Raw genomic sequence first — 24,577 nt, forward strand, 5'->3', positions numbered from 1 at the left:
TGCTTTTTTTAAGGTCGTTTTACGGATTCAAAAGAATACACAGAGATGTGGAAAGCTTTTGTCGAATTCCTTTTACATGGTTCTTCCAGTCTCGTGGGAAGTGAGATGTGGCTCTGAATTCATCCCAAAGGGTGTCTTTGGGCAACAGCACCCACAACAGCACAACTCTGCAGGATGCCCTACACACTTCCCTGTCAGGACTCAGGGGGGCTTGAGGATGAGTGAGGCCGTGGTGCCAGCACAGGACCTGGGAGAAGGTAGCACTTTCTACACTGCCCAGGCCCGCGTGGACTGCAGCTGCACCCGCCCAGCTGGGCAGGGTGTTTCTGCTGTTTGGTTTTGATCTGGCCTCCACCCCATCAGCCATGGATCCACGCCTGCACTGAGACTGTGAACGGTTCGATGGTCCTACTTTTTTGTGGATGGTGGATGCACTCCTACCTCCTGGAGACTGGCAGTTAGACACTGGCGGCTTCCAAGTCGCTCATGGGGAGAGCGCAGCCCTAGGTCCAAAACAGACTCGGGCATCCTCGGCTAGGAGGCCTCCCCGGGCTAGGGGCCACCTGTAGTTTCAAGGCCCGCCACACCCCCGATCATGGCAGGAGTCCCCTCTGGGGACTTGGCCAGCCTGGGCTAGGGGCTGCCCGTGGTTTGAAGGCCAGCCACGTCCCCAATCATGGCAGTGGCCCTCTCTGGGGCACTGGCTGGCCTGGGCTAGGCCTCCCACAGTTTGAAGGTTGGCCACACCCCGATCCAGGCAGGGGTGCCCTCATGGTGACCGTTCATCCTGGTCCCTCAGCTCCTTAGCCCCAGTGGTCGGCAAACCGCGGCTCGTGAGCCACATGCAGCTCGTGAGCCACGGTTTGCCACTCTGTTGACTAATGAGTTTGCCAACCACTGGACTAGACTAAATGTTACCATGTAGTTGGAAGCTGTGAGGATTAGGCAATTGTGGCATATTGTGTGCAAAGAGGTAAAGGGTAGTATATGACAGTGGTCAGCAAACTCATTGGTCAACAGAGCAGCAAACCGCGGCTGGCGAGCCGCATATGGTTCACAAGCCGTGGTTTGCTGACCACTGCCCTAGCCTGCTGTTCAATTGTCCGACTGGTCGTTTTGGTCATTACGGCTCCTGGCTTTTTATATATTAGGATATGCATGGCCCATGGACACAGACAATGGGGCGGTGTGGGCCTGGTGTGGAGGGTAGGGATGGGCTGGAGAGGGTCAATGGGGGTAAAAGGGGACATATGTAATACTATCAAAAATAAAGAATTATTTTTAAAAAAGAAAATAAATATCTTTTCAAATGTACGGATGGAGAGGAAACAAGGGTAATGTAACCTAACCCAGGGCTTAAGAGCAGCTGAGCTATTACCTCCTTCTAAGTCATGGCAAGGAAGCAGTTACTACTAAAGTCTAAGGGCATGTGATGGTTAATTTTATGTGTCAACTTGAGTGGTCCATGGTGTCCAGATATGTGGTCAAACATTATTCTGGGCATGTTGGTGAGGGTGATTCTGGGTGAGATTACCCTTTAAATCTATGGACATGAGTAAAGCAGATTGTTCTCCCTAATGTGTGTGGGCCTCATCTAATCAGTTGAGGGCCTGAATAGAACAAAGGCTGACCCTTCCCATGAGTAAGAGACAACTCCTCCTGCTGACAGTATTTGAGCTGGGACATCGGTTTCTTCTGCCTTTGGACTAGAATTGAAACATCACAGCTCTTCCTGGGTCTCAAGCCTGCCTCCTTTGGACCGAAACCACACCATCAACTGTCCTAGGTTTCAAGCCTTTGGATGGAACTGGAACTGTAGCACATGCTCTCCTGAGTCTCCAGCTTTCTGGCTACAGAGCTTGAGGCTTATCAGCCTCCAAAACTGTGTGACCCAATTCCTTGTAATCTCTTTGTCTCTATATATATCCTATTGGTTCTGTTTCTCTGTGGAAACTTGACTAACACAAGGAGAGGCAGCCACCTGAAGAGCAGCAGTGATGTTGGGTTGAGGGATGCCACCAGCCAGAGGTAATCTTGCTTTCTGTCCAGGCTCTTGCCAGGGCTCGCTGTTGACTAAGTTCAGTGGAAGCCAGAGGGCACAGGACCCGGCAGAGGCAGTCTGGACTGATGAAACTCCAAGGGCATGGAGTAGGGGCCGAGGGCATAGCTGAGCTCTGGAGGGCAAACTGAAGACATCCAGAATAAGCAGCATGAAGGATGTTGCCATAATCCAGGGACTAAACACTGAGGCTTGGCCAGGTTGTGGCAATGGTTAAGGGATGAATGGTTAGGTTCTGGATGTATTTGTAAGTCAGAGCCAGCAGGATGGAGCAGACCTGAGAAAGAGGAGTCACAACTGACTCCAAGGTTTGGGGCCTGAGCAAATAGCTTTCTTTGACTTCTACAAAAAGATTTTTTTTGAAAAAAAATGATTCAATTGCTAAATAAAAGTTTATTGAATTTCTTCTATGATGTTTTATAGTCTGTCAACAAAATATACCTACATTGCCCCATTTGATCTTCACTATCCCTTGAAGCAGGTGGGGGCATTGGATGACCAAAGGGAAAACTAGACCCAGGCACAGGGCCTTAAACACATGCTTATGAGAGCTTGTACATATTTGTGTGTGAACGAAGAAAAATGACATGGAGTACTGAGAAATACTGGCTTATACTCTGTTGCAGAATTAAGCCTGGAGCTCTGGTTAGTTCCCTTGGTCTGTTCTGCTGTTGCTCAGGCAGGGAGAACTCAGAGATGAGTGCCCTACAGCCTAGCTCCTGAGGAGCCAGTGGACCCAGTGCATCATATGGACGGGCAGCAAGAACAGAGCAAAGGCTGTATAGGGTGGCGGGGGAGGGAGGAAAGGGGAGCATGAGGAGGGAGCAAGCCAAGGGGGAAGAGAGAGCAGAAGGGGGGAGCAGAGGAAGGAGGCAGGCAGGGAGGGACCAGGGGAAGGAGAAAGGCAGGAGGAGGACCGTGCTGTGAGGAAATCCAAGCAGCCACGTGGAGTACAATGGAGTCTTCAGCCAGCAAGTCCCCAGCCCACAGCCCTTGCCTGCTGCCTGCCTGCCTGCCTGCCTGCCTGCCTGCCTGCCTGCCGTGTGAGTAAACCATCCTCGCTGACTCTGCCTCACCTGACACTGCCTGAAGTGGAGAAGAGACTTGCTGTGGGCTCTGCCCCAAATACACATTCCTCAACTAAATAATTGCTTTTCTTTCAAGCCACTAAATGTAGCTTAGTCTGCGTAATAGACACTGATATTCTCACCATTCTGCAAAAGGTATATACACTATAACATGCCTGTGGTTTTCTACTTTTGTTCCTTGTACCATCTGTTCCTTATAACTATCCCTTCCATAGTCTTCATTTGGTGAACTCCTATTCATTACTTAAAGCCCAATTCAAATGTCCCTTTTACTGTGAAGTTTTCCCTGAAATGTCCCTCCCCCTTTTTCCCACCAAGGGGAAAAAATAATTGTCCCCTCCACTATGCTGCCAAATACTTCCCTCTGCATCACAGTGCGTAGCTTGCTTTAGCTGAGAGTTTTTATTGATTTCAGAGAGGAAGGAAGGGGGAGAGAGAGAGAGAAACATAAATGATGAGAGAGAATCATTGATCAGCTGCCTCCTGCATGGTCCCTACTAGGGGTGGAGCCTGCATCCCGGTCATGTGCCCTGACTGAGAAACAACTGTGACCTCCTGGTTCATAAGTTGACGCTCAACCACTGAGCCACACTGGCAGGGCTAGCTGAGAGTTTCTTTGAGACCAGCCTTCCTGGATGACTTTGCGTATTTATCTAAAGCACCATGTCCAATCTTCATTCCAACTCTAGGCATCACCTCCCCAGTGCCTGGTGAGAGGCTGGCGCACCAAGAAGAGGCCCCAGGAAAGGGGGTCAGGTTGGGTTACATTTAAAGGATTTAAGATGAAGCACTGACCAAGAGAAAGTTGGAATACTCTTTCTCTCAGAGCCCTTAAAAATAAAGCCACAACACAAGTTAATTGCTAACGGCAGGAATGACATGCCATCCTGGGCTACAGCTAAGGGATGAGCCACTGAAGCTCTGAGTCTCAAAGATCTCTCTTAAGGATTGATAACTCTCTTCACTCTGGGCTCTGCTCCCACGCTTCATTTTATTCCCGCTAAGAAATCCCTTCTCTGACAATTTTCAGCTCTAAAGTCCTCTGGCACCCTCCCCCCCCCCCCCCGGCCCCCACCCCACCACCGCCTCCACCACCCCTACCGCAGGCCCTAGTGTCTCACAATACAGCAGTAAGAGGGGCTACGGTCTTAACATGCTACAATTAGTAGAGCCAACAATGCATACATAGCATATAGACCATAAAATACATATATTTTAGAGTTATTTAAAGGCATTTTTCTCTGTACAGTGGTTAGGGCACACTTGTAGGGTGCCATACCTTGATAGGTCTTGTTCAAGAAAAAAACCACAGGACCAAAATGGAGTCACTTGTGCTAAAGCCATGACACTGAACCTAGACTTAGTAGCCGACCTAAGTACAGTTTCACCTTCTCCAGGAATGTAATCTTAGTCAGGAACTCTCTGGTCTGTGCCAATGAGATAGTTGTCACTACGTGAGCCTTCTCCATGCCCCAAAGGAAGCTGAGGTAACCTGCCTGATGAGATCCCCGCCTCCCCCTGAAACCTTGCCAGAAAAATCCTTTCTTCTCTTTCATTAGTAACTTTCTCGTCCCATCCAGTTTCTGCCTATAAAAACCTTCCATTCTGTACAACTCCCAGAGATGGGATGCTGCCCAGTTCATGAATCATTTAATAAAACCAATTAGATCTTCAAATTTACTTGATTGAATTTTTGTTCTTTAATAGTCTTTGAAAAGATGTAATATTACTTTCCTCCCCAATATGACATCAGCATTTTTCTTTACAAGTACTTTGAGGGCTTCCCATGCAGATCTAAGGGCTGGGGGAACGCAGGCCACCACTGTGTTTGTGAAATGAGTACAGTGAGCGTGTGGAGCTTTCTTAGCAGCTCCTGTGCTCAACACAGTAGGGAAGTCAGTGGCTTCGATGAGCAGGCGCTACAACGAGGCACAGGAGCCAGGTTCTGTAGGGTTGGGAGCTTGCATTATTTGGAGGCGGTCATCTATAAAAGAAAAAGAATACAAATTACAAATGCAAAAATAGATATAAATGAGAATATTCATTTAGAATGAAAAAAAAATCACTCCAAAATACAAATTTTAAGACGATAAATACCACAAAAATCACAAAACCTAGAAAATTAAGTATTCTTATTAATTGCCCCACACAGCGCTACAGTACTTTTTCTAAATTTTGTATGACTTCTAATTCTGAAAAATATACAAAATCCATCTGAAATGGAGGCAAATCGTAGGAAGAATTCAAACACACTTAAAAAACGCTGCCACGTGTACTGGGCCACCTAATAGTGCGACAAGTGCCTCTAGTGCTACAACATGGGCTTCCCCACGAGTGTGTAGTTCTGTCACCGGCACGCTCGCTCCTTCAGACATCTCTCTGTGTTGGTGGCAACTGTGCGTGCCACTCTGCTGGAACCAGCAGATTTTGCCGGGACCCGCAGCCTCCAATAGACTAAGAAGCACTGTGGTATGTTACTAATTTGGACCCACAAACACAAGAATTTTGATCAAATTCCAGTTTGTATAATTCCCACTGGGAGAGAAGACAATTGTTTGGCATGTTTATAACTACACACGTTCGCTATCAGCTGCTTCCCTCACAGGAGAGAGCTGTTTTGGCCAGCCTTGAGAGAACCAAGTCCTCTGCTGGCAGTTTTATAGATTTTCATTCTTCTTTTTTTAAATTTATAGATTTGAGAGAGAGAGAGGAGGGAGAATGTGAGAGAAACATTGATGTGTTGATCCACTTATTTATGCATTCGATGGTTGATTCTTGAATGTGCCCTGACCGGGGATCAAACCAGCAACCTTGGTGTATCGGACGACGCTCCAACCAACTTAGCTACCCAGCCAGGACCTGGCATTGTTACTTGTTTGATCTTTGGAAGGCTCTTCCAGACTAGCTTCTGACTCAGTGTATTTCAAACCTTATTTTTCCTCCTCTCCCACAGACTTCCAGCAGGGGGCACTGTAAGACATTCACACCTGATGAACTCATGCTGTGCCTGGGTGTCCCGATGCAGGGCCAGTCAGCACTGTGGGTGATAACAGTGTTTCTATCCAGCATGACTGGAGGTAACTTGTCTATACAAGGAAGTAACTGTGAACTACATAAATATATCCCACTAAATCCAAATTAAATGCTTCCCCAACTCATCTTCCTCTTAGCTGGATCCCCAAAATGCACACAGCCATGAAACACCACCCAACTGAGGGGAAATCAGACAGAGAAGTGCTTGAATGGAAAGAGACAGAGTTTTAACCATCTGTGGTCAATCTTCCTTTTGCCTAGAGACCAGTGGTCGGCAAACTCATTAGCCAACAGAGCCAAATATCAACAATACAACGACTGAAATTCCTTTTGAGAGCCAAATTTTTTAAACTTAAACTTCTTCTAATGCCACTTCTTCAAAATAGACTCGCCAAAGCTGTGGTATTTTGTGGAAGAGCCACACTCAAGGGGCCAAAGAGCCGCATGTGGCTCGCGAGCCGCGGTTTGCCGCTCTGTTGACTAATGAGTTTGCCAACCACTGGCCTAGACTACGACCATGTTGCTGCACAGGGAGGGACCCTGACTCTTCATCAGCTTCTTGGCAAATGTGCCCCTAGACTGGAACCAGGAGCAGGTGCGTGCGATGTGGGGGGTGGGGGGGTGGGAGGAGGAGACATAGGATGTTGGCATTACCTCTGAACCCGCCAAAGGCAGCGGGCCTGGAGCCATAAGCCAGAGTGAGACTCAACCCTGTGCCCAAGCCTCCCTGGTCTCACAGCCCTGAAAACAGGGAGGGTGACACCGACCTGCCAGGACGGCTCTGCAGTTCAAAGGGAGGATTGTACAGCTCTTGGTAAATCAGAACTCTGGGCAAACGCCAGCTGTTGCCCTGAGCCAGTGTCACAGTGCCTTCCTACCCTTGGGTCCAGAAGGACTGCCTCTTTAAAGCAGGAGCATGTGCTCCCACCGATGGAATGGGCAAGTCCTGTCTTCTGAAAGCAGAGTAATCCTGCCGAGGTCATCCTGCCAACCCCTCCCCGCCCGCCCCCTGCTGTCAGCCAGGGGATTAGAGGAGAGGCCAGTGGATTAAGGGGTTCGTCTGTCACAGCCTCCCCTGCCACAGTCAGCCCCTCTCCTGGAAGCCTGCTCGTCGGGCGAGGCGAGGCTCCTCTGTCGCTGTTCTCTGCGGGACAGAGAGCTAAGCCCCTTCTCCCACTAGGCATTGCAGACAAGACCAGACTGAAAGCTGGGAACCCCGGGCTTACCAGGACCCAAAAAGCAGAAGGCTTGGGGCGCCCCAAGGATCTGGCCAACAGGCAGACAGAGCCCACGGTCTGAGGCTGCTCTTTCCCCTCTGCCCACCCTGACCATAGCAGGAGCACAGGCCCAGATCTCCCAGGCCCACCCAGACCCCTGCCCCACCTGCAGCAGGATGCCCCGCTGCCTGTGGCCCTCGCTGCGGAAGACTGCAGTCATCCTGTGTCTGCTGCTGTCCCCCACGTGGGGGCAGGCCATGATTCCTCTGGAAACGTAAGCATCCAATTCAGCCCCTCCCCCATAAAACCCTTTTTCCCTTCCTTCCTTTCCTTCCCCCTGGCAGAGCTCAATCCTCTGCGCCTCCCACCTCCGATCTCCCTCCAGCTCTCCCCTGGGGGCCACGCCCCCTTTCTGGCTATGAAGACCTTTTCTTCACCCTCCTCTCTTCCATTTGGGAGTCCTGCCTGCCCCTCCCCAGCCACCTGCTGGTTATAAGCTGACCTGATCGCCTGGCTTACACTCCTGGGGTGACAAGCAGCGAAGGGAGCACCTGCAGGGCACACTCCTTCCAGGATAATCGCTGCCATTAGGGGCCTGGGAGTGGGAGCTGTGCTGATTTACACGATTATTGCGGCTCCCCAAGGATTAGTTAGGAAGTTAGTTTTAACATTCTGAAAGGGTGAAGCAGTTCTAAATCAACCAAATGGCTTGTGCAACCAGGAACCAGGTCAAATTGGACTTTGGTGGTCTCGGTCTTCCCTTCCTATGCCTTTCTGCCTCCCTCCAGGCCCCGACGTTACACCCTGTCATGAAGACTTGGTATCAGTCATTTACACTTTGGTATACATTTAAATTACTATGCAACCCCTCTGGGCATGTATATTTTTAGTCCTTGGCTCTGGTGTACCTATTAAATAAATTTTGAGCAAAGCACTCTCTACACTGCACCTGCCCACTCATTTGACGCCAGGTCTCAACCCAGGACCTTGACCCCCTCCTCTACCCCACCCCAAAGACCCTCTCTCTCCTATGAAGCGACACCACCCCTCCACTCAGCCCTCAGCCTCCAATGCTTGCCCTGGCTTCTCCTGCCCTCCCTAATCTGTTCTCACCCAAGTCATCAAAGGCCCTCATTGCCCAATCCACTAGACATTTCTGGACTTCTCTCTTTGGACTCTTCGGACACTGGCTTCCCCCTTTTCCTTGAGTCTCCTTGCCTCAACTTTCATAACGCTGTGCACACCTGGGCCTCCTTGGGCATCTGTCACCTCTGTCTTTCTCGGGTGCTCCTGCCCCTGAGATTGGTGTTGGGGTTCCCCAGGCTTGTCAGCCACTCAGATCTTTTCATGCTACACACTCTCTCCTTGAGAGAGCCCATCTATGCTCAGAAGTTCAACCGCCACTCATGTACTAATGACTCTTAGCCCTGCCTCTACCTGTTAGGCTCATATATCCATTGCCTGTGGACAGCTTTTCCTGAACACCATGCAAGGTTTTAAATTCAAGTTTGTGTCTTTCAAGATACAAAGTGATTGGTACTTTCTGGAGTTGGACAATGCACAACCTGCCCAACATCACTCTGCAGCATAGCTCTGCAGCAGAAACCTCCCATTCTGTGTATCCCAGGCTACACTCATCCCCTTCCACCCTCCCCCACCTGTCCCATGATCCTTCTGATATTCATTTTATTTAATAACACCCCATCAGCTCAACCACCCAAGCTAGAAACCTGGAAGTCACGTTTTTCTCCCCAAAGTTCTTCTGTACTCTCACCCTAAATTCTCCCCAGCTTCTAACACTGAACTCAGATCCCACCTCCCCCAGGAAGCCTTCCCTGACCACCACTGCCCCTCCCCAAGTTTCACTGGTGTCCCTTCAAATAAGTAGTAAGCTCTCTATATATAAAGGGGCGTCCCTCTAATGGAAGGGCTTACAAAGGTGAAGACTGTGATGTGGCTCCAGGACTCTGCACAATGCCCGGTACGCAGGACATGAGTAGTTATGGTTGAGTGGCTGAATAAATGCTGATCTCGAAATGATCATGTGGGCAAACTCCATTTGCTCCATCTGGAGAGGCTCAGACTCAGCCTGTGCCTACCCCGAGGACTCCTCCAGCCTGTCCAGATGGTGAGACCTCCATATCCTTCTGGGGATGGACAAAAGGTCAGGGTTTCTCCAGAGGCTGCCTGCGTCAGGGTCAGGTGTGGCCTCTCCTGCCCGCACCGCCTGGCCCACCCTCTGCAGAAGCAGCTGGGAGCCTTTTCCTCTGCCCCTGCACTTCACACTCCCTCTGAAGTTTCAGCAGGATGCAGCAGCCTGCAGTGACCTTGAGCAGGGGACACTGGAGGGGAGCGACTCACTGAGAAGCTGCAGCTGTGCCCAGGCAGTTCCTGTCTGTCCTCAGGGTCCTCCCTGCCTTGCTCCAGGCCTGTCCACAGCCTCTTGCCCTCCTCTGTTCTCCACTCCCCGCCCACAAACCACAGCCCTTGGGGGCCTGAGGTCAGGCTTTGGTTCTGCCTCATTTGCCCCTGCCCCTCATCCCTCAGCGCGAGATGCAGCCAAGAGCATTCAGCCCGCTCAGTGCCGCTGCTGGGCCCCTGTGGGTCCTCAGAGTCTCCTGCCTTGCCATATGTGTCCTTCTGGATGTGTGTCAGTGTGTATGTGTTTGCGTGTACATGTGTGTTACTGTGCGAGTCTCTGTGTATCATGTATGTCTATGTATTTGTGCATGTGTGCATCAGTGGTGTCTATGCATGTAGACACTTGCTTTGTCTATGCCTGTGTGTGTGCATATGCATCTATGTGTGTGTCTCCATGTGTGTGTGTCTGTGTGTGTACACACATGTACCTTCACGGCCCGGCAGAGTGAAGCTGTGGGCAGACACCTTTGGCGGGAACCTGTATGACACCGTGACCAAATACTCAGGCTCTCTCTTGCTGCAGAAGGTGAGTAACACCTCCCAGAGCGCCCAGGGCCTGTGGGCGGTCAGCCAGGGAGCCCTGCCAAGAAGCAGAGACCCAGAATCCCTGCATGTTCGTGCTGTGAGGGGTCTTAGCCATCATCTAATCCAGTCCCCTCCTCTTCAGACATGGAAACTGAGATCCAAGTCACAGAGCAAGTCAGTGGGGTGGTCAGGAGCATAGTGTCAGCTCAGATCCCCGGAGAAGCGGAGGTCAAGATGGAACTACTAGACAGATGAGAGGGATTTACTGAGGGAGGAGCTGTGAGAAACAGAGGGATGAGGGGGCAGAAACAGCAGGCTGGGAGGCAGGCCTGGCTCCTGTGAAAGGGCGGGGCAGAAGGAGGAGGGGTGAGTCCTGCAGGCACTGCTTGGGCAGCATGAGCATGAGCGGGCCCGTGGCCTCTGTGCACAGCGAGCTTCCGCACCTCTGGTTCTCAGCGCTCCCATGTCTGGGGGCTGCAGAGCCACAGGGGCCCTAGCAGAGGTCTGGGCCGTGCCCAGCTCCTGGGCAGGACACAGGGCCCGATAGAGAGGACGGGGCACCAGCAAGCCCCACTCCCCTGCTTAATAGCTTTGTGTGCAGATTGACACCTAGCCTGTCCTCTTACGAGATTATAAACAACTTCATTTCCCTCTGATATTTATAACTCCTAGAGCAGTTTTAATAATAGCTTGTTGTTCTCTATTATCACCATTTGCTGTGAGCTTTATATTCAGGGTCTAACTTTCACCACAACTTCATGAGGTGACTACGACATTTGCCATTTTCTAAATGATGCTAAAAGCAACTCTCAGGCTTTTATGCCTGCATGTGACCACCAGCAGCTCCTTCCTGTCTGCCCTTCCCACAGCCCACAGGAGGGAGCAGGCGGAGCCAGGGTGCCGGCCCGTTCAGGGACCCCCACAGGCCACTATAACAACAACAGCTCAATCCCACTTCCCACTCACTGCCCTACCACACTCCTACTCTGCAAAGCACCATTTCATTCCATGTTCTCATTTGTGCCCTCTAACCCGGTGAGAAGCATGGAGCAATCCTTATGTGACTGGGGTAAAAACATTCTCTAAGTCTATGCATTCTAGAACATTCTCTAAACCATGCTAATGTCACATCTTGCAGATGAGGAAACTGACTGAATAACTTGCCTCAGGTCACGTGGTTAATAGGTTGCTGACCTGAGCCTTTGTACATTGGTGACACACGTACTCAGGGAAAGATGATCTCCCTCAGGCCCAGAGAGTGAATTCGAATCCAGCTCTCTGAACGGTTTGTCAGGTGGCGTCAATACCTGTCATTGCTGAGCTTGGTCTGGACAGGATGCGCATAGACGGGGGGAGCGGGGGAGGGGGCACGGAATGAACTGATGCTCAGGGCAGTCACAGTCCACATGAACCGCCCCAGGGAAGGGGCATGCATGGCTGTACAGAAGTCTTGGAGACCTGGCTGTGTGACCTTGGTCCAGTTCCTTGACCCCTCTGAGCCCCAGTCCACTCCCTCTTAAGGACATTAACTGAATGTGTCCAGACTCCAGAGCCCTTGGAACAGAGAGGACATGTGATAAGAGGCAACCATTGTCGGTAGTAGGGCGATTACCTGAGGAGGAGAGGGCCTGTCCTGCCTCCAGCTGAGTGAGCAAGGCCTCGCGGTGTGAATGCACTGGCCGAGAAGACGGAGGTACCGAACCTCCTGGTGCCGATGACAGGTGCCATCTTTCCCACGTTCCCCTTGACAGAAATACAAGGATGTGGAGCCCAGTCTGAGGATCCAGGAGGTGGATGGCTTGGAGCTGGTGAAGAAGTTCTCAGAGGACATGGAGACCATGCTACGCAGGAAAGTGGAGGCTGTCAAGGTGCTCAGGCCCTGTGATCTGGGGGAGGGGGACTCTGCTCAGCCTGTCACACCAAAATACCCTCAAAATGATGCCATGGCCCTGCACCCTCTCACCCATATCATCCTTTTCCTACCTCACGAGCATTGGCCTAGCATCCCCAGGAGCCGAAAAGTCCTTGTAAAGGAGGAAACGATGGAAAGCAAGGGGAGAGGGAGGGCTGGGATTGGAGCTCTGCCTTAGAGAACAGCGTCCAGTGCAATAGGACCAACCTGCAGTGTTGGGGGGATTCTGCAACATGATGTTATATTCAGTGACTGGTGCAGAGAAGGAAAAAAATGAGGGCTGAGGAGCCACTGGATGGATGGATGGATGGATGGATGGATGGATGGATGGATGGATAGGTGGTAATTGGGTGGAGGATGGATGGGAGTATAGAGGGATGGAAAGCATACAAAGTAAAGTTCCCTACCTCCCCTTTCTCCTTTGCTCCTTCCCCTACACTGCCCCCTATCCTTTCCACTCCTGCCATACAGACCCACCCTTCATGGATCCCAAGGGCTCTGAGGGCTACCCAGACAGCATAGGTGCTTATAGCGAAGGCCTCTGCTCAGGTGATTTCACCATGGCATATCCAGCATGCGCCACATCCTCTATCCAAAGGACCATCTGGGAGGCATCCTGTGTAAAACCGCTGAGGCCTTCTTTCCCACTTCTTTTACAAGTTGCAGCCTCTTTTCTCCAGGCCTAGAGGCAGGGGATCTTAGCATCAGGAACCACTGAGAAGACACTTAGGGCCTAGAGATGCCATCCTGGTGGAAGCAGGGGGACACTGACCCCACACAACCAGCTCAGCAGGACCACCCACTACCTTCAGTGCTGGAATGCAGGAGCGATCCACTGCGGAGGCTGGTCCCCTGGTTCTATAGCCCGGCAGTCCTGGCTCACCCCCAGAGGCAAGGCCCTGGGCTCCCTGGGGCTCCAGATGCACTGTGTCCTTCTCCCAGCTTCAGCCTCAGAAAATCAATCAAACCAGTGCTTGCTCTGCAGACCTTTTCCAAGCACCAGTCCCTGCTCCCTTCTGGGGGTCCCTTGGCGGGGGACACAGCCACGGACCCTTCCATGGGGACACTTGTTGCAAAGCAGCACTCCAGTAATCTTGGCCCTGTGGAATTTCTTCATCGCATCCTAGGAACTGGGGGTTGGGAGTAGGGAAGGTGGAGACTCTTCTACCCCATGTACAGTTACATGGAGCCCAGAGAGGCTTAGTGGCTGGCCCTGACCAAGCCAGAATAGGAGCTCAGCTCTTCTCCTCTTTCCCCCCAGTTGTACTGAGGTTCCCTTGACAAAAACAAAACAAAACAAAACAAAACAAAAACCTGTGTATATTTATATTCAGCAGCTGAAAGGGGGAAAAAACCCAAATGTCCATCAACTGATAAATGGATAAACAAAATATGACATATCCATACAATGGAATGTTATTCAGCCATGAAAAGGAATGACTTTCTGCTGTGTGTTAAAACACAGATGAACCTTAAAGACATCTCTGTGAAAGACTCCAGATATAAAAGGTCACCTACTGTGTGATTCCATTTGTGTGAAATATCCAGAATAGGAAAATCCATTGAAGGAAAGCAGATTAGTGGTTGCCAGGAGCCAAGGACTGACTGCTTGGTTGTCACAGGGTTTCCGTTTGAGGGTGATGAGAAGTTCTGGAACTAGATAGTGGTGGTTGCACAATATTGGGAATGTACCTAATGCCACTTAATTGCACACTTTAACATGACTAAAATGTATATGCACACACATTTAAACAGACTATTTTAGAGCAGTTTTAGGTTCATAGCAAATTTGTGAAGAAAGTACAGAAAATTCTTATATAACCTCTGCCCCCACAAACATACAGACTCCCCAACTGTCAGCAGCCCCCACCAGAGTGGTACATTGGTTACAATAGATGAACCTACACGACACATCAAAGTCCATAGTTTACATTAGGGTTTACTCCTGGTGTTGTACATTCTGTGGGTTTTGACAAATGCACAATGACATGTATCTACTATTAGAGACCATACAGAATAGTCACACAGCCCTAAAAACCCTCTGTTTTACACCTATTCATCCCTCCTCCCACCACCAACCCCTGATGACCACTGATGTTTTTACTGTGTCCATTTTTGCCTTTTCCAGAACGTCATGTGGTTGGACTCATGCAGTAGGTATCCTTTACAGACTGGCTTCTCTCACTTGGAAATGTGCACTTATCTTTTGGCTGTTGTGCTGCTGTGAACATTTACACACAAGTTGTTTGAGTCCCTGTTTTCAGTTCTCTTTGGGTATATTCTTGGGAGTGGAATTGAGGACCCACTGGTCTCCTTTTGCCCATTCATTCTCCCCTCTGTGTTCCCATCCCTCAGAATCTGGTAGAGGCGGCTGAGGAGGCTGACCTGAACCATGAATTCAATGAATCACTGGTGGTGAGTCCTCCTGCTCCTGGAGCAGCTGCTGAGAGGGTATTACGGCTAATCTCCTGCCCCAGGGTTGGACAGTGGCCCCTGAGTGCAGGATAGGAAGGAGTAGAGGGAGGCGGGTGTTCAGCACTAATTTTTTTTAAATTATTTCTTGTCTAAAGTTTTACATATGTCTCCTTTATCCCCAATTGATACCCCCATCTCCCAAGCCATTCCCACCCCGGGCAAGCCCCCACCACCCCAGTGTCTGTGTCCATTGGTTATGCTAATATGCATGCATACAAGTCCTTTGGTTGCTCTCTAACCCCACCCCTCCCCTACCATTTGTCTCTGGATCTATTCTTGTTCATCAAATTATGTTGATCATTATATCTCACATATGAGATCATGTGATATTTATCTTTCTCTGACTAGCTTATTTCGCTTAGCATAATGTTCTCCAGTTCCATCCATGCTGTTGCAAATGGTAAAAGTTCCTTCTTTTTTATAGCGGCGTAGTATTCCATTGAGTAGCTGTACCACAGTTTTTTTTTTATTATTTATTTATTTTAATTTCTTTATTGATTGAGGTATTACATATGTGTGCTTATTCCCCCATTACCCCCCACCTCCCATTCATGCCCCCACCCCCCTGTTGTCTGTGTCCATTGATTAGGCTTATATGCATGTATATAAGTCCTTTGGTTGATCTCTTCCCCTTACTCCCACCCTCCCCTACCTTCCCTGAGGTTTGACGTTCTGATTGATGTTTCTCTGTCTCTGGATCTATTTTTGTTCATCAGTCTATGTTGTTCATTCATTATATTCCACAAATGAGTGAGATCATGTGATATTTATCTTTCTCTGCCTGGCTTATTTCACTTAGCATAATGCTCTCCATCTCCATCCATGTTGTTGCAAATGATAAGAACTCCTTTTTTTACCACAGCGTAGTATTCCATTGTGTAGATGTACCACAGGTTTTTAATCCACTCATCTGCTGATGGGCATTTAGGCTGTTTCTAAATCTTAGCTATTGTAAATTGTGCTGCTATGAACATAGGGGTGCATATATCCTTTCTGATTGGTGTTTCTGCTTTCTTGGGATATAGTCCTAGAAGTGGGATTACTGGGTCAAATGGGAGTTCCATTTTTAACTTTTTGAGGAAACTCCATACTGTCTTCCACAGTGGCTGCACCAGTCTATATTCCCACCAGCCCTGCATGAGGGTTCCTTTTTCTCCACATCCTCGCCAGCACTTGTCATTTGTTGATTTGTTGATGATAGCCATTCTGACAGGTGTGAGATGGTATCTCATTGTTGTTTGGATTTGCATCTCTTGGATAATTAGTGACTTTGAGCATGTTTTCACGTGTCTCTCAGCCGTCTGTATGTCCTCTTTCAAAAAGTATCTATTTAGATCCTTTGCCCATTTTTTGATTGGATCGTTTACCTTTCTTTTGTTAAGTTGTATGAGTTCTCTATAAATTTTGGAGATTAAAACCTTATGGGAAATATCATTGGCAAATATGTTCTCCCATGCAGTGGGCTTTCTTGTTGTTTTGTTGATGGTTTCTTTTGCTGTGCAGAAGCTTTTCATTTTGATGTATTCCCATTTGTTTATTTTCTCCTTAGTCTCCATTGCCCTAGGAGCTGTGTCTGTAAAGATATTGCTATGACATATGTCTGCTATTTTGCTGCCTATGGAGTATTGTAGGATTTTTATGGTTTCCCGTCTTACATTTAAGTCCTTCAGCCATTTTGAGTTTGTTTTTGTGTATGGTGTAAGTTGGTGGTCCAGTTTTATTTTTTTGCATGTATCTGTCCAAATTTCCCAGCACCATTTATTAAAGAGACTGTCTTGACTCCATTGTATGCTCTTGCCTCCTTTGTCAAATATTAATTGAGCATAGTGGCTTGGATCGATTTCTGGGTTCTCTCTTCTGTTCCATTGGTCTATATGTCTGTTCTTGTGCCAGTACCAGGCAGATTTGAGAACTGTGGCTTGGAAATATAGCTTGATATCTGGTAATGTGATCCCTCCAACTTTGTTCTACTTTCTCAGGATTGCTGTGGCTATTCAGGGTCTTTTTTTATTCCAGATGAATTTTTGTAGTTTGTTCTAGTTCTTTGAAATATGCCATTGGTATTTTAATGGAGATTGCATTGAATCTGTAGATTGCTTTGGATAGTATGGACATTTTAATGATGTTGATTCTACCAATCCATGAACATGGTATGTTCTTCCATTTGTTTATGTCTTCCTCTATCTCTTTTTTCAATGTCCTGTAGTTTTCTGAATATAGGTCTTTTATGTCTTTAGTTAAGTTTATTCCTAAGTATCTTAATTTTTTTTGGTGCGATGGTAAATGGGATTTTTGTTTGTTTGTTTGTTTCTCTTTCTGTGAGTTCATTATTGGTGTATAAAAAGGCCATAGATTTCTGGGTGTTAATTTTGTATCCTGCTACATTGCCAAATTCATTTATTAGGTCTAGTAGTTTTTTGATGGAGTCTTTGGGGTTTTTTTATGTACAGTATCATGTCATCTGTGAATAAGGACAGTTTTACTTCTTCTTTTCCAATTTGGATGCCTTTTATTTCTTCTTCTTTTCTCATTGCTATGGCTAGCACTTCTAGTACTATATCGAACAGGAATGGTGAAAGTAGGCATCCCTGTCTTGTTCCTGTTTTTAGGGGAAATGAGTTTAGTTTTTGCCCATTGAGTATGATGTTGGCTGTAGGTTTGTCATATAAAGCTTTTATTGTGTTGAGGTATGATCCCTCTATTCCTACTTTGCTGAGAGTTTTTATCAAGAAAGGGTGTTGGATTTTGTCAAATGCTTTTTCTGCATCGATTGATATGATTATGTGATTTTTGTCTCTCAGTTTGTTTATGTGATGTATGACATTTGTTGATTTGCGGATATTGTACCATCCTTGAATCCCCGGAATAAATCCCACTTGGTCATGGTGTATGATCTTTCTAATGTAATGCTGAATCCAATTTGCTAGAATTTTGTTGAGGATTTTAGCATCTATGTTCAAGGATATTGGTCTGTAGTTCTCTTTTTTTGTGGTCTTTATCTGGTTTGAGGATTAGGGTAATATTGGCTTCATAGAAAGAGCTTGGAAGTGTGCCTTCCTCTTAAATTTTTTGGAATAGCCTGAGGAGGATAGGTTTTAGTTCTTCTTTGAATGCTTGATAGAACTCCCCTGAAAAGCCATCCAGACCAGGGCTTTTGTTTGCTGGAAGATTTTTGATTGCTGCTTCAATTTCTTTGGTAGTTATTGGCCATTCAGGTTCTTTGATTCTTCCTGATTGAATTTTGGGATCTTGTATTTTTCTAAGAGCATGTCCATTTCATCTAGGTTGTCCATTTTGTTGGAATAGAGTTGTTCATAGTATTTTTTCATAACCATTCGTATTTCTGTGGGATCAGTTGTTATTTCACCTCTTTCTTTTCTGATTTTGTTTATTTGGGTCCTCTCTCTTTGTTTCTTGGTGAGACTGGCTAGAGGTTCATCAATCTTGTTTATCCTTCTAAAGAACCAGTTCTTGGTTTTGTTGATTTTTTTTTTGTCTTTATGTTGTATATCTCCGCTCTGATCTTTATTATATCCTTTCTTCTGCTTACACTGGGCTTTTCTTGTTGCTCTCTTTCTAACTCTTTGAGTTGTAGGGTTAGGTAATTTATTACCATTGTTTCTTGTATTTTGAGATAGGCCTTGAACTTCCCTGTCAAGACTGCTTTCGCTGTGTCCCATAGATTTTGGATTGTTGTGTTTTCATTGTCATTTGTTGCCATGATGCTTTTTATTTCTTTTTTGATCTCTTTGGTAACCTAATCATTGCTTAATAGTATGCTATTTAGCCTCCAGGTGTTTAATTTTTTATTGTTTTAATTGTAGTTGATTTCTAGTTTTATGCCATTGTGATCTCAGAAGATGCTTGATATGATTTCTATCTTCTTGAATTTGAAGAGACTTTGCCTGTGTCTGAATATGTGGTCTACCTTTGAAAATGACCCATGTGCACTTGAGAAGAATGTATATATATTCTGAGGCTTTGGGGTAAAATGTTCTGAAGATGTCAATTAATTCCATCTGGTCTAGTGAGTCATTTAGGATTGATGTTTCTTTGCTGATTTTTTGTTTAGAGGATTTGTCCAGTGGTGTTAGTGGGGTAATATGGTCCCCTACTATGACTGTATTGCTGTCATTCTCTCCTTTGATATCCTCCAGAAGTTTTTTTATGTATTTGGGTACTCCTGTATTGGGTGGATATATGTTTACCAGATTTATATCTTCTTGTTGAATTGTTCCCTTTAGTATTATGAAGTGGCCTTCCTTATCTCTTGTTATGGTCTTCACTTTGAGGTCTAATTTGTCAGATATAAGTATTGCTACCCCAGCTTTTTTTTTCATTTCCATTACCTGAAAAACCTTCTTCCATCCCTTCCATCAGTCTGTGTGAGTCCTTTCTTCTGAGGTGGGTTTCCTGTAGACAGCAGATATATGGGTCATGTTTTCTTATCCATTCAGCTACCCTATGTCTTTTGATTGGGGCATTTAATCCATTTACATTTAAAGTTATTATTGATAGGTACTTGTTTGTCACCATTCTCATTTTTTTATGCCTGTGTTTCTTCTTCCCTTTCTATTTCTTCTTTTTACAGAAGTCTCTTTAGTATTTCTTGCATTGCTGGTTTGGTGGTAATAAACTCCCTTAGTCCTTTTTTTGTCTGTGAGCTCCTGATTTCACCCTCAATTTTTATTGATAGCCTTGCTGGGTACAGTATTCTTGGATTCAGAACCTTCCTTTGCATGACTTTGTATATTTTATTCCATTTCCTTCTGGCCTGATGTGTTTCTATTGAGAAATCAGTCGCTAGTCTGAGGGGGGATCCTTTGTAGGTAACTTTCTCTCTCTCTCTGGCAGGCTTTAAGATTCTTACTTTGTCCTTGGTGTTTGCCAATTTAATTATAATGTGTCTTGGTGTCGGCCTTTGGAGTTCATCTTGTTTGGGACTCTGTGAGCTTCTTGGACTTATGTGAGTTTTTTCTTCCCTATATCAGGGAAGTTTCCTGTCATTATTTCTTCAAACAGGTTATCTATTCCTTTCTCCATTTCCTTTCCTTCTGGCACCCCTATTATGCGGCTGTCTTTTCATTTCGTGTTGTCCCAAAGTTCCCTTAGGCTCTCCTCCTGTTTTTTAAGATTTTTTTCTAGATGCTGCTGTGCTTGGGTATTTTTTCCTACCTTGTCTTCTAGCTCACTGATGTGGTCCTCTGCTTCTTCTAATCTACTGTTAATGCTTTCTATTGAGTTCTTTGTTGGAACGATGTCATTTTTCATTTCTTCTTGGATCTTCTTCATTTCCTCTTGGTTCTTACAGATATTATTGAATTTGTCTTCCATCCTTTTCAACAACCTTATGACCATTGCTCTGAGTTCTTTCTCTGACATATTGCTTGCCTCCATTTTGTTTACTTTCTTTTCTGGTGATTCCTCCTTTTCTTTCATATGCGGGTTGTTTCTTTGTATCCCCATGACTGCTCCTCTCTGGGTGTCTGGTTATGTAGCTCTCTATCTCCTGTGTTGACTTTCTCTAGGCAATATCTTTTCCGTCCATGGTTTGCCTCACCAACTGTGTTTAATTCACCAATTCCCGGTGGATGTTATTTGATTCAGCTGTTCTTTCTATCTGCTCTGTGAGAAGGTGCAGGGCTCATCTGCATATTCGCACCACTTTGTTCCCCTCCCCCCCACACACAGACTTTTTAGGCACCCGCAGTCAGGGAGGCTGGAGTCCCGGTGTTCCTGGGTTCACAGCTGAGGCAGCTGGTCTCTGGACATTGTGGTTGTAGGGTCCCAGGAGGTATCTGAGGTCTCCCCAGTTGAAGGTAAGGCTGGGCTTCCAATCACAGCCACTCTCCCCTTCAAGATGGCGTGGTCTCTGCGGCAGAGCTGGCTGCTCCAAGAGAAATTTCACCCAACATTACCTTTTAATGTGCTCAGGATTTGTATGATCCTACAATAAGATTCTGAAATGCTCTGGAGTCTTTAGAAGGGATTTGTGGGCCAGGTAGGAGAGACAACTAACAAAACCTGGGGTGGAGGTGTAGAGTGGCAATCACTCTTCCACAGACTTCACCACCCAATGCTGTGTGCTAGCCTCTGTCCAACTGAAGTCAAGAAGTTCACAGACCAAAAAACTCTAGCATACAGCCTACAGTCTGCCCATGCACCTGGTACCATGTTCCCATGGTGCAGAAGGGAAGGGGGAGCTCAGAAAGTCCCCAGAAAGAGTATCCTCAGAACCAGCCCAGGCTGAGAGGGATTTGAGCAGCTGAGGGCATATAGAGGGTGTTTCCAAGCCGAGGGAAAAGAAATAAAAATACGTAAGATAGAAGAAATTGTCAGTGGTCAGCTCTGTATATCCAGGGGATAGTGAAGCAGAAAGTTACTGTGGTAAAGGTAGGACTCTGGCCTTTATTCAACCCACAAGGCACATATTAAAGGCTTTGAGCTGGGGAGGGATGCAGTGGATTTGTGGCAGTACTGTTGTGGCATGGACAGGACATGAGGGTGCTCTTCAGGTCTGAACCACGTGGTGTGGAGACAGTGGGAAGAGGGTCTGGTTATGGCTACAAGGTGGTAATCCAAGTGGATCCAGCACTGTGTGTAAGAGCACAGAGCAGACTGCTGGCTCCCTGAAGGTCACAGGGACACAGGCTGCAGGCTGTTAAAGAGAGAACCCCCACCTCTTGGGGCCTTGCACTGAAGAAGCTGGTGATGCTGACAAGGCTGCCTTTATCTCTCCTGGAATCTGTCTGCTTGTCTCTGTCACCATCTCTGGTTGTGTCCACACATGATAAATAAAGTGGAGACCTGAGCAATAATAAAAAAAAATCTATGTCAAACCCTTCTTGAATCAACCACCTGCTCCAATTATCTGGATACATATTTGCCCCAAATCTGAATCCTGTGTATTGCCTGCATCCCCCCAATGGAGCTTGTGTGAAAGCGGTCAGTCCACCTGAGGTCTCTCACATCTGAGTCCTCTGATTACACCATTTCTCTTTCTCTCGCACTTGGTGGGTCTTTGTCCACTGGTCCCTGTCTGGCCCATTCTCCTCTGCCTTAGTTTGACTATTACAACTCGGTCCTGATCAACGAGAGGGATGCAAGTGGCAAGTACGTGGACCTGGGGGCTGAGTTTGTCCTGGAGCCCAACGCGCACTTCAGCAACCTGAGGGTGAACACATCCCTCAGCAGTGTGCAGCTGCCCACCAATGTGTACAACAAAGGTAGTCCTCGCCCCATGGCCTGGCATGGTTGTTGGGGTGGTGTTGGTGGAGGTTAACGACTTGGCCCTTTTCCTGAGAAGCCCTTCTCCAACCTCCCTGACTCAGGGTGGGGAATCATTTCACAGGAGCCTGGGCTGGAGAAAGCTCAGGGCTCCTGGCTTAGAGGGTGTGTGGCTCTCCGAGTGAGATGTAGAGGGAAGTGTGAACTGCATCACTGCTGGCTGTGTGTGTGCGTGTGTGTGTGTGTGTGTGTTCCCAGGTGAAGAATTGGTCACTATTGCTCCTGATTGAGTGTCCCTGCAGTTCCTTCTACAATCTCGCCCTTCAGACCCAGATATTTTAAATGGAGTCTACATGTCCGAAGCCTTGAACGCTGTTTTTGTGGAGAACTTCCAGAGAGACCCAACACTGACCTGGCAATATTTTGGCAGCTCAACTGGATTCTTTAGGATCTATCCAGGTGAGGACATGGGAGGTATCACCAAGATCCTCTTAGCTTCTTCTCTGACAATAAGGCCACAAGGGCCAAAACCGGTTTGGCTCAGTGGATAGAGCGTCAGCCTGCGGACTCAAGGGTCCCAGGTTCGATTCCGGTCAGGGGCATGTACCTTGGTTGCGGGCACATCCCTAGTGGGGGGCGTGCAGGAGGCAGCTGATCGATGTTTCTCTCTCATCGATGTTTCTAACTCTCTATCCCTCTCCCTTCCTCTCCTCCTCTCTGTAAAAAATCAATAAAATATATTTTTTTTAAAAAATAAGGCCACAAGGGTATTGCAGATGGACGCTGGCACTCAGACCCCTGGTGAATGGGGGTGGCCCTGACATACAAAGGTACCTCCAAACCACATTTTTATACTCTTCACACCATAATATGCACATTTTCAACAAATAGCTGTTGGATTAATTAATTAACTAATTAATTAATTAATTAAATACCATGATAACCAGCCAGTAAATGCCCGCATTGAACTCTTGTCCTAAGAAAAGCACTGTGGAAGATGCAAGGGAGGATAAAACAATTCTTGATCTTAGATGTTCACATCTTAATTGGAGAAATGGAGCTTACTCACTTAACAGGTTCAACTGCAATGTAGAGATGTCCTGGGACACTATGTAATCAGTGGCCAACCTAACAGACAATGGGGAAAGCTCCCTTGTCTACCAATGAAAATAGAAAACAAAATCTACCATAAAATTTGCAAGAGTTCTGTTGTTTTACTTCCTATTTATAAAAAAATTCACCTCCACATTTTACTCCAACCTACTTTTATATTCTAGCACACTGTTCAAAGTCTTAACATTGCCCTGTTTTCCCAAGACAAATGCTCGAAGACAACTCACAGGTCTCTCAAGTCTTCTCCAGGATAGAATTCCTGTAAATATTGTTGCTACATCAGGGCTTCCCGATAAGTCAATTTGTGTGCAAACAACACAATCCAGTGGCTTCTTTGTAAGCCATCGGTCTTAGTAGAGAGGGTGTTTCTCACACCCTCACCCACATTTATAGGTGCGTATCAGCCCTCAGGTGGACAATATGGGGTTGGCTATAATCCTTGATCACAGTACACTATCCCCATGGGTCCTTGCAGGCCCACTGTTATCTGTTTTAAATTTTATTAAAAACATAATAATGCTTGTATATACATCACCAACACAAAAATTAAATTACCAATAATTTCTATTTACGTATGTGCTCCTCTATTTCACCCTCTCTCCTCTCCACTTACCCTCAATTACCCCCCAAGTAATAGCTATCCTGAATTATGAGCCTATCATTTTATTTGGATTTTTGGCTTTCTGTTTGCTTAGTTATTTAGTTTTATCTTATGTTTACACACACATCTGCTTAAACAATATATTGTTTTGTTTTGCTTGTTTTTGAAATTTATAAAACTGGTTTCTGATTTAGACTTTTAGAACTTGCTTTATTATACTACCAAGATTTATTGGGTTGTCACATATAGCTATATTTGGTCAATTTTTTCCTGTATTATATTCTTTGGGGTCAATACATTAATTTATTCATCCTCCTGATCATATCTGGGTTGTTTCCAGTTTTGTTTTTCTTCTTTGTTTTCTACTTTTATGAACAATGTTTCTATGGACATTCTTATAAGAGTTTATCTTAGGCATATACCTAGGAATAGAATTGCTAGGTCCTAAGATGTATAACTGTTCAACTATGACAAGAAAATGCCAAATTGTTTTCCAAAATGCTTTCACCAATTATATTCCCACCAACAGTGAATAAGAGATCCTGTTGATGCAATTTTCTCAAATCCTGGGTATTAGTAAACTTTAAAATTTTTTGTTAATAATCTTTTATTATAAGATGGTATTTTACTGTGATCTGGCATAGCATTTTCCTGGTCACTTGTGAAATTAAGCATCTCTTTATATGCCATTTGTTGTATGTATTTCTTCTTCTGTGAAATGCCTATATGCCTTTGGCCTAATTATCTATTGACTTTTCTAATGTTAATCCACCCTTGCATTCCTATGATAAACCTAATTTGATTGCAGTAGATTAGTCTTTAATGCATTGTTGGATTTCATTTACTAACATTCTGTTTAGAATTTTTGCATCTATATACAAATGAAATGGTCTTGTAATTTTTCTT

At 46.3% G+C, this 24,577-nt stretch overlaps 1 protein-coding gene across 1 annotated transcript in view; it reads left to right on the forward strand.

Moving 5' to 3' along the window:
• Positions 1 to 7,573: 7,573 nt before the first annotated feature.
• The window catches only part of CACNA2D4 (calcium voltage-gated channel auxiliary subunit alpha2delta 4), a gene marked incomplete at both ends in the record, with an annotated part of 122,323 nt that continues 105,319 nt past the window's right edge, over positions 7,574 to 24,577 (forward strand). Inside the window, 6 exons of the mRNA XM_080660714.1 lie at positions 7,574 to 7,671; positions 10,263 to 10,344; positions 12,095 to 12,211; positions 14,611 to 14,670; positions 21,794 to 21,956; positions 22,285 to 22,416. Coding sequence (XP_080516840.1) covers positions 7,574 to 7,671; positions 10,263 to 10,344; positions 12,095 to 12,211; positions 14,611 to 14,670; positions 21,794 to 21,956; positions 22,285 to 22,416 — 652 coding nt within the window. The remainder of the gene's footprint in view (positions 7,672 to 10,262; positions 10,345 to 12,094; positions 12,212 to 14,610; positions 14,671 to 21,793; positions 21,957 to 22,284; positions 22,417 to 24,577) is intronic.

Source organism: Plecotus auritus (assembly GCF_963455305.1).
Source record: "Plecotus auritus genome assembly, chromosome: 3".
Lineage (NCBI taxonomy): Eukaryota > Metazoa > Chordata > Mammalia > Chiroptera > Vespertilionidae > Plecotus > Plecotus auritus.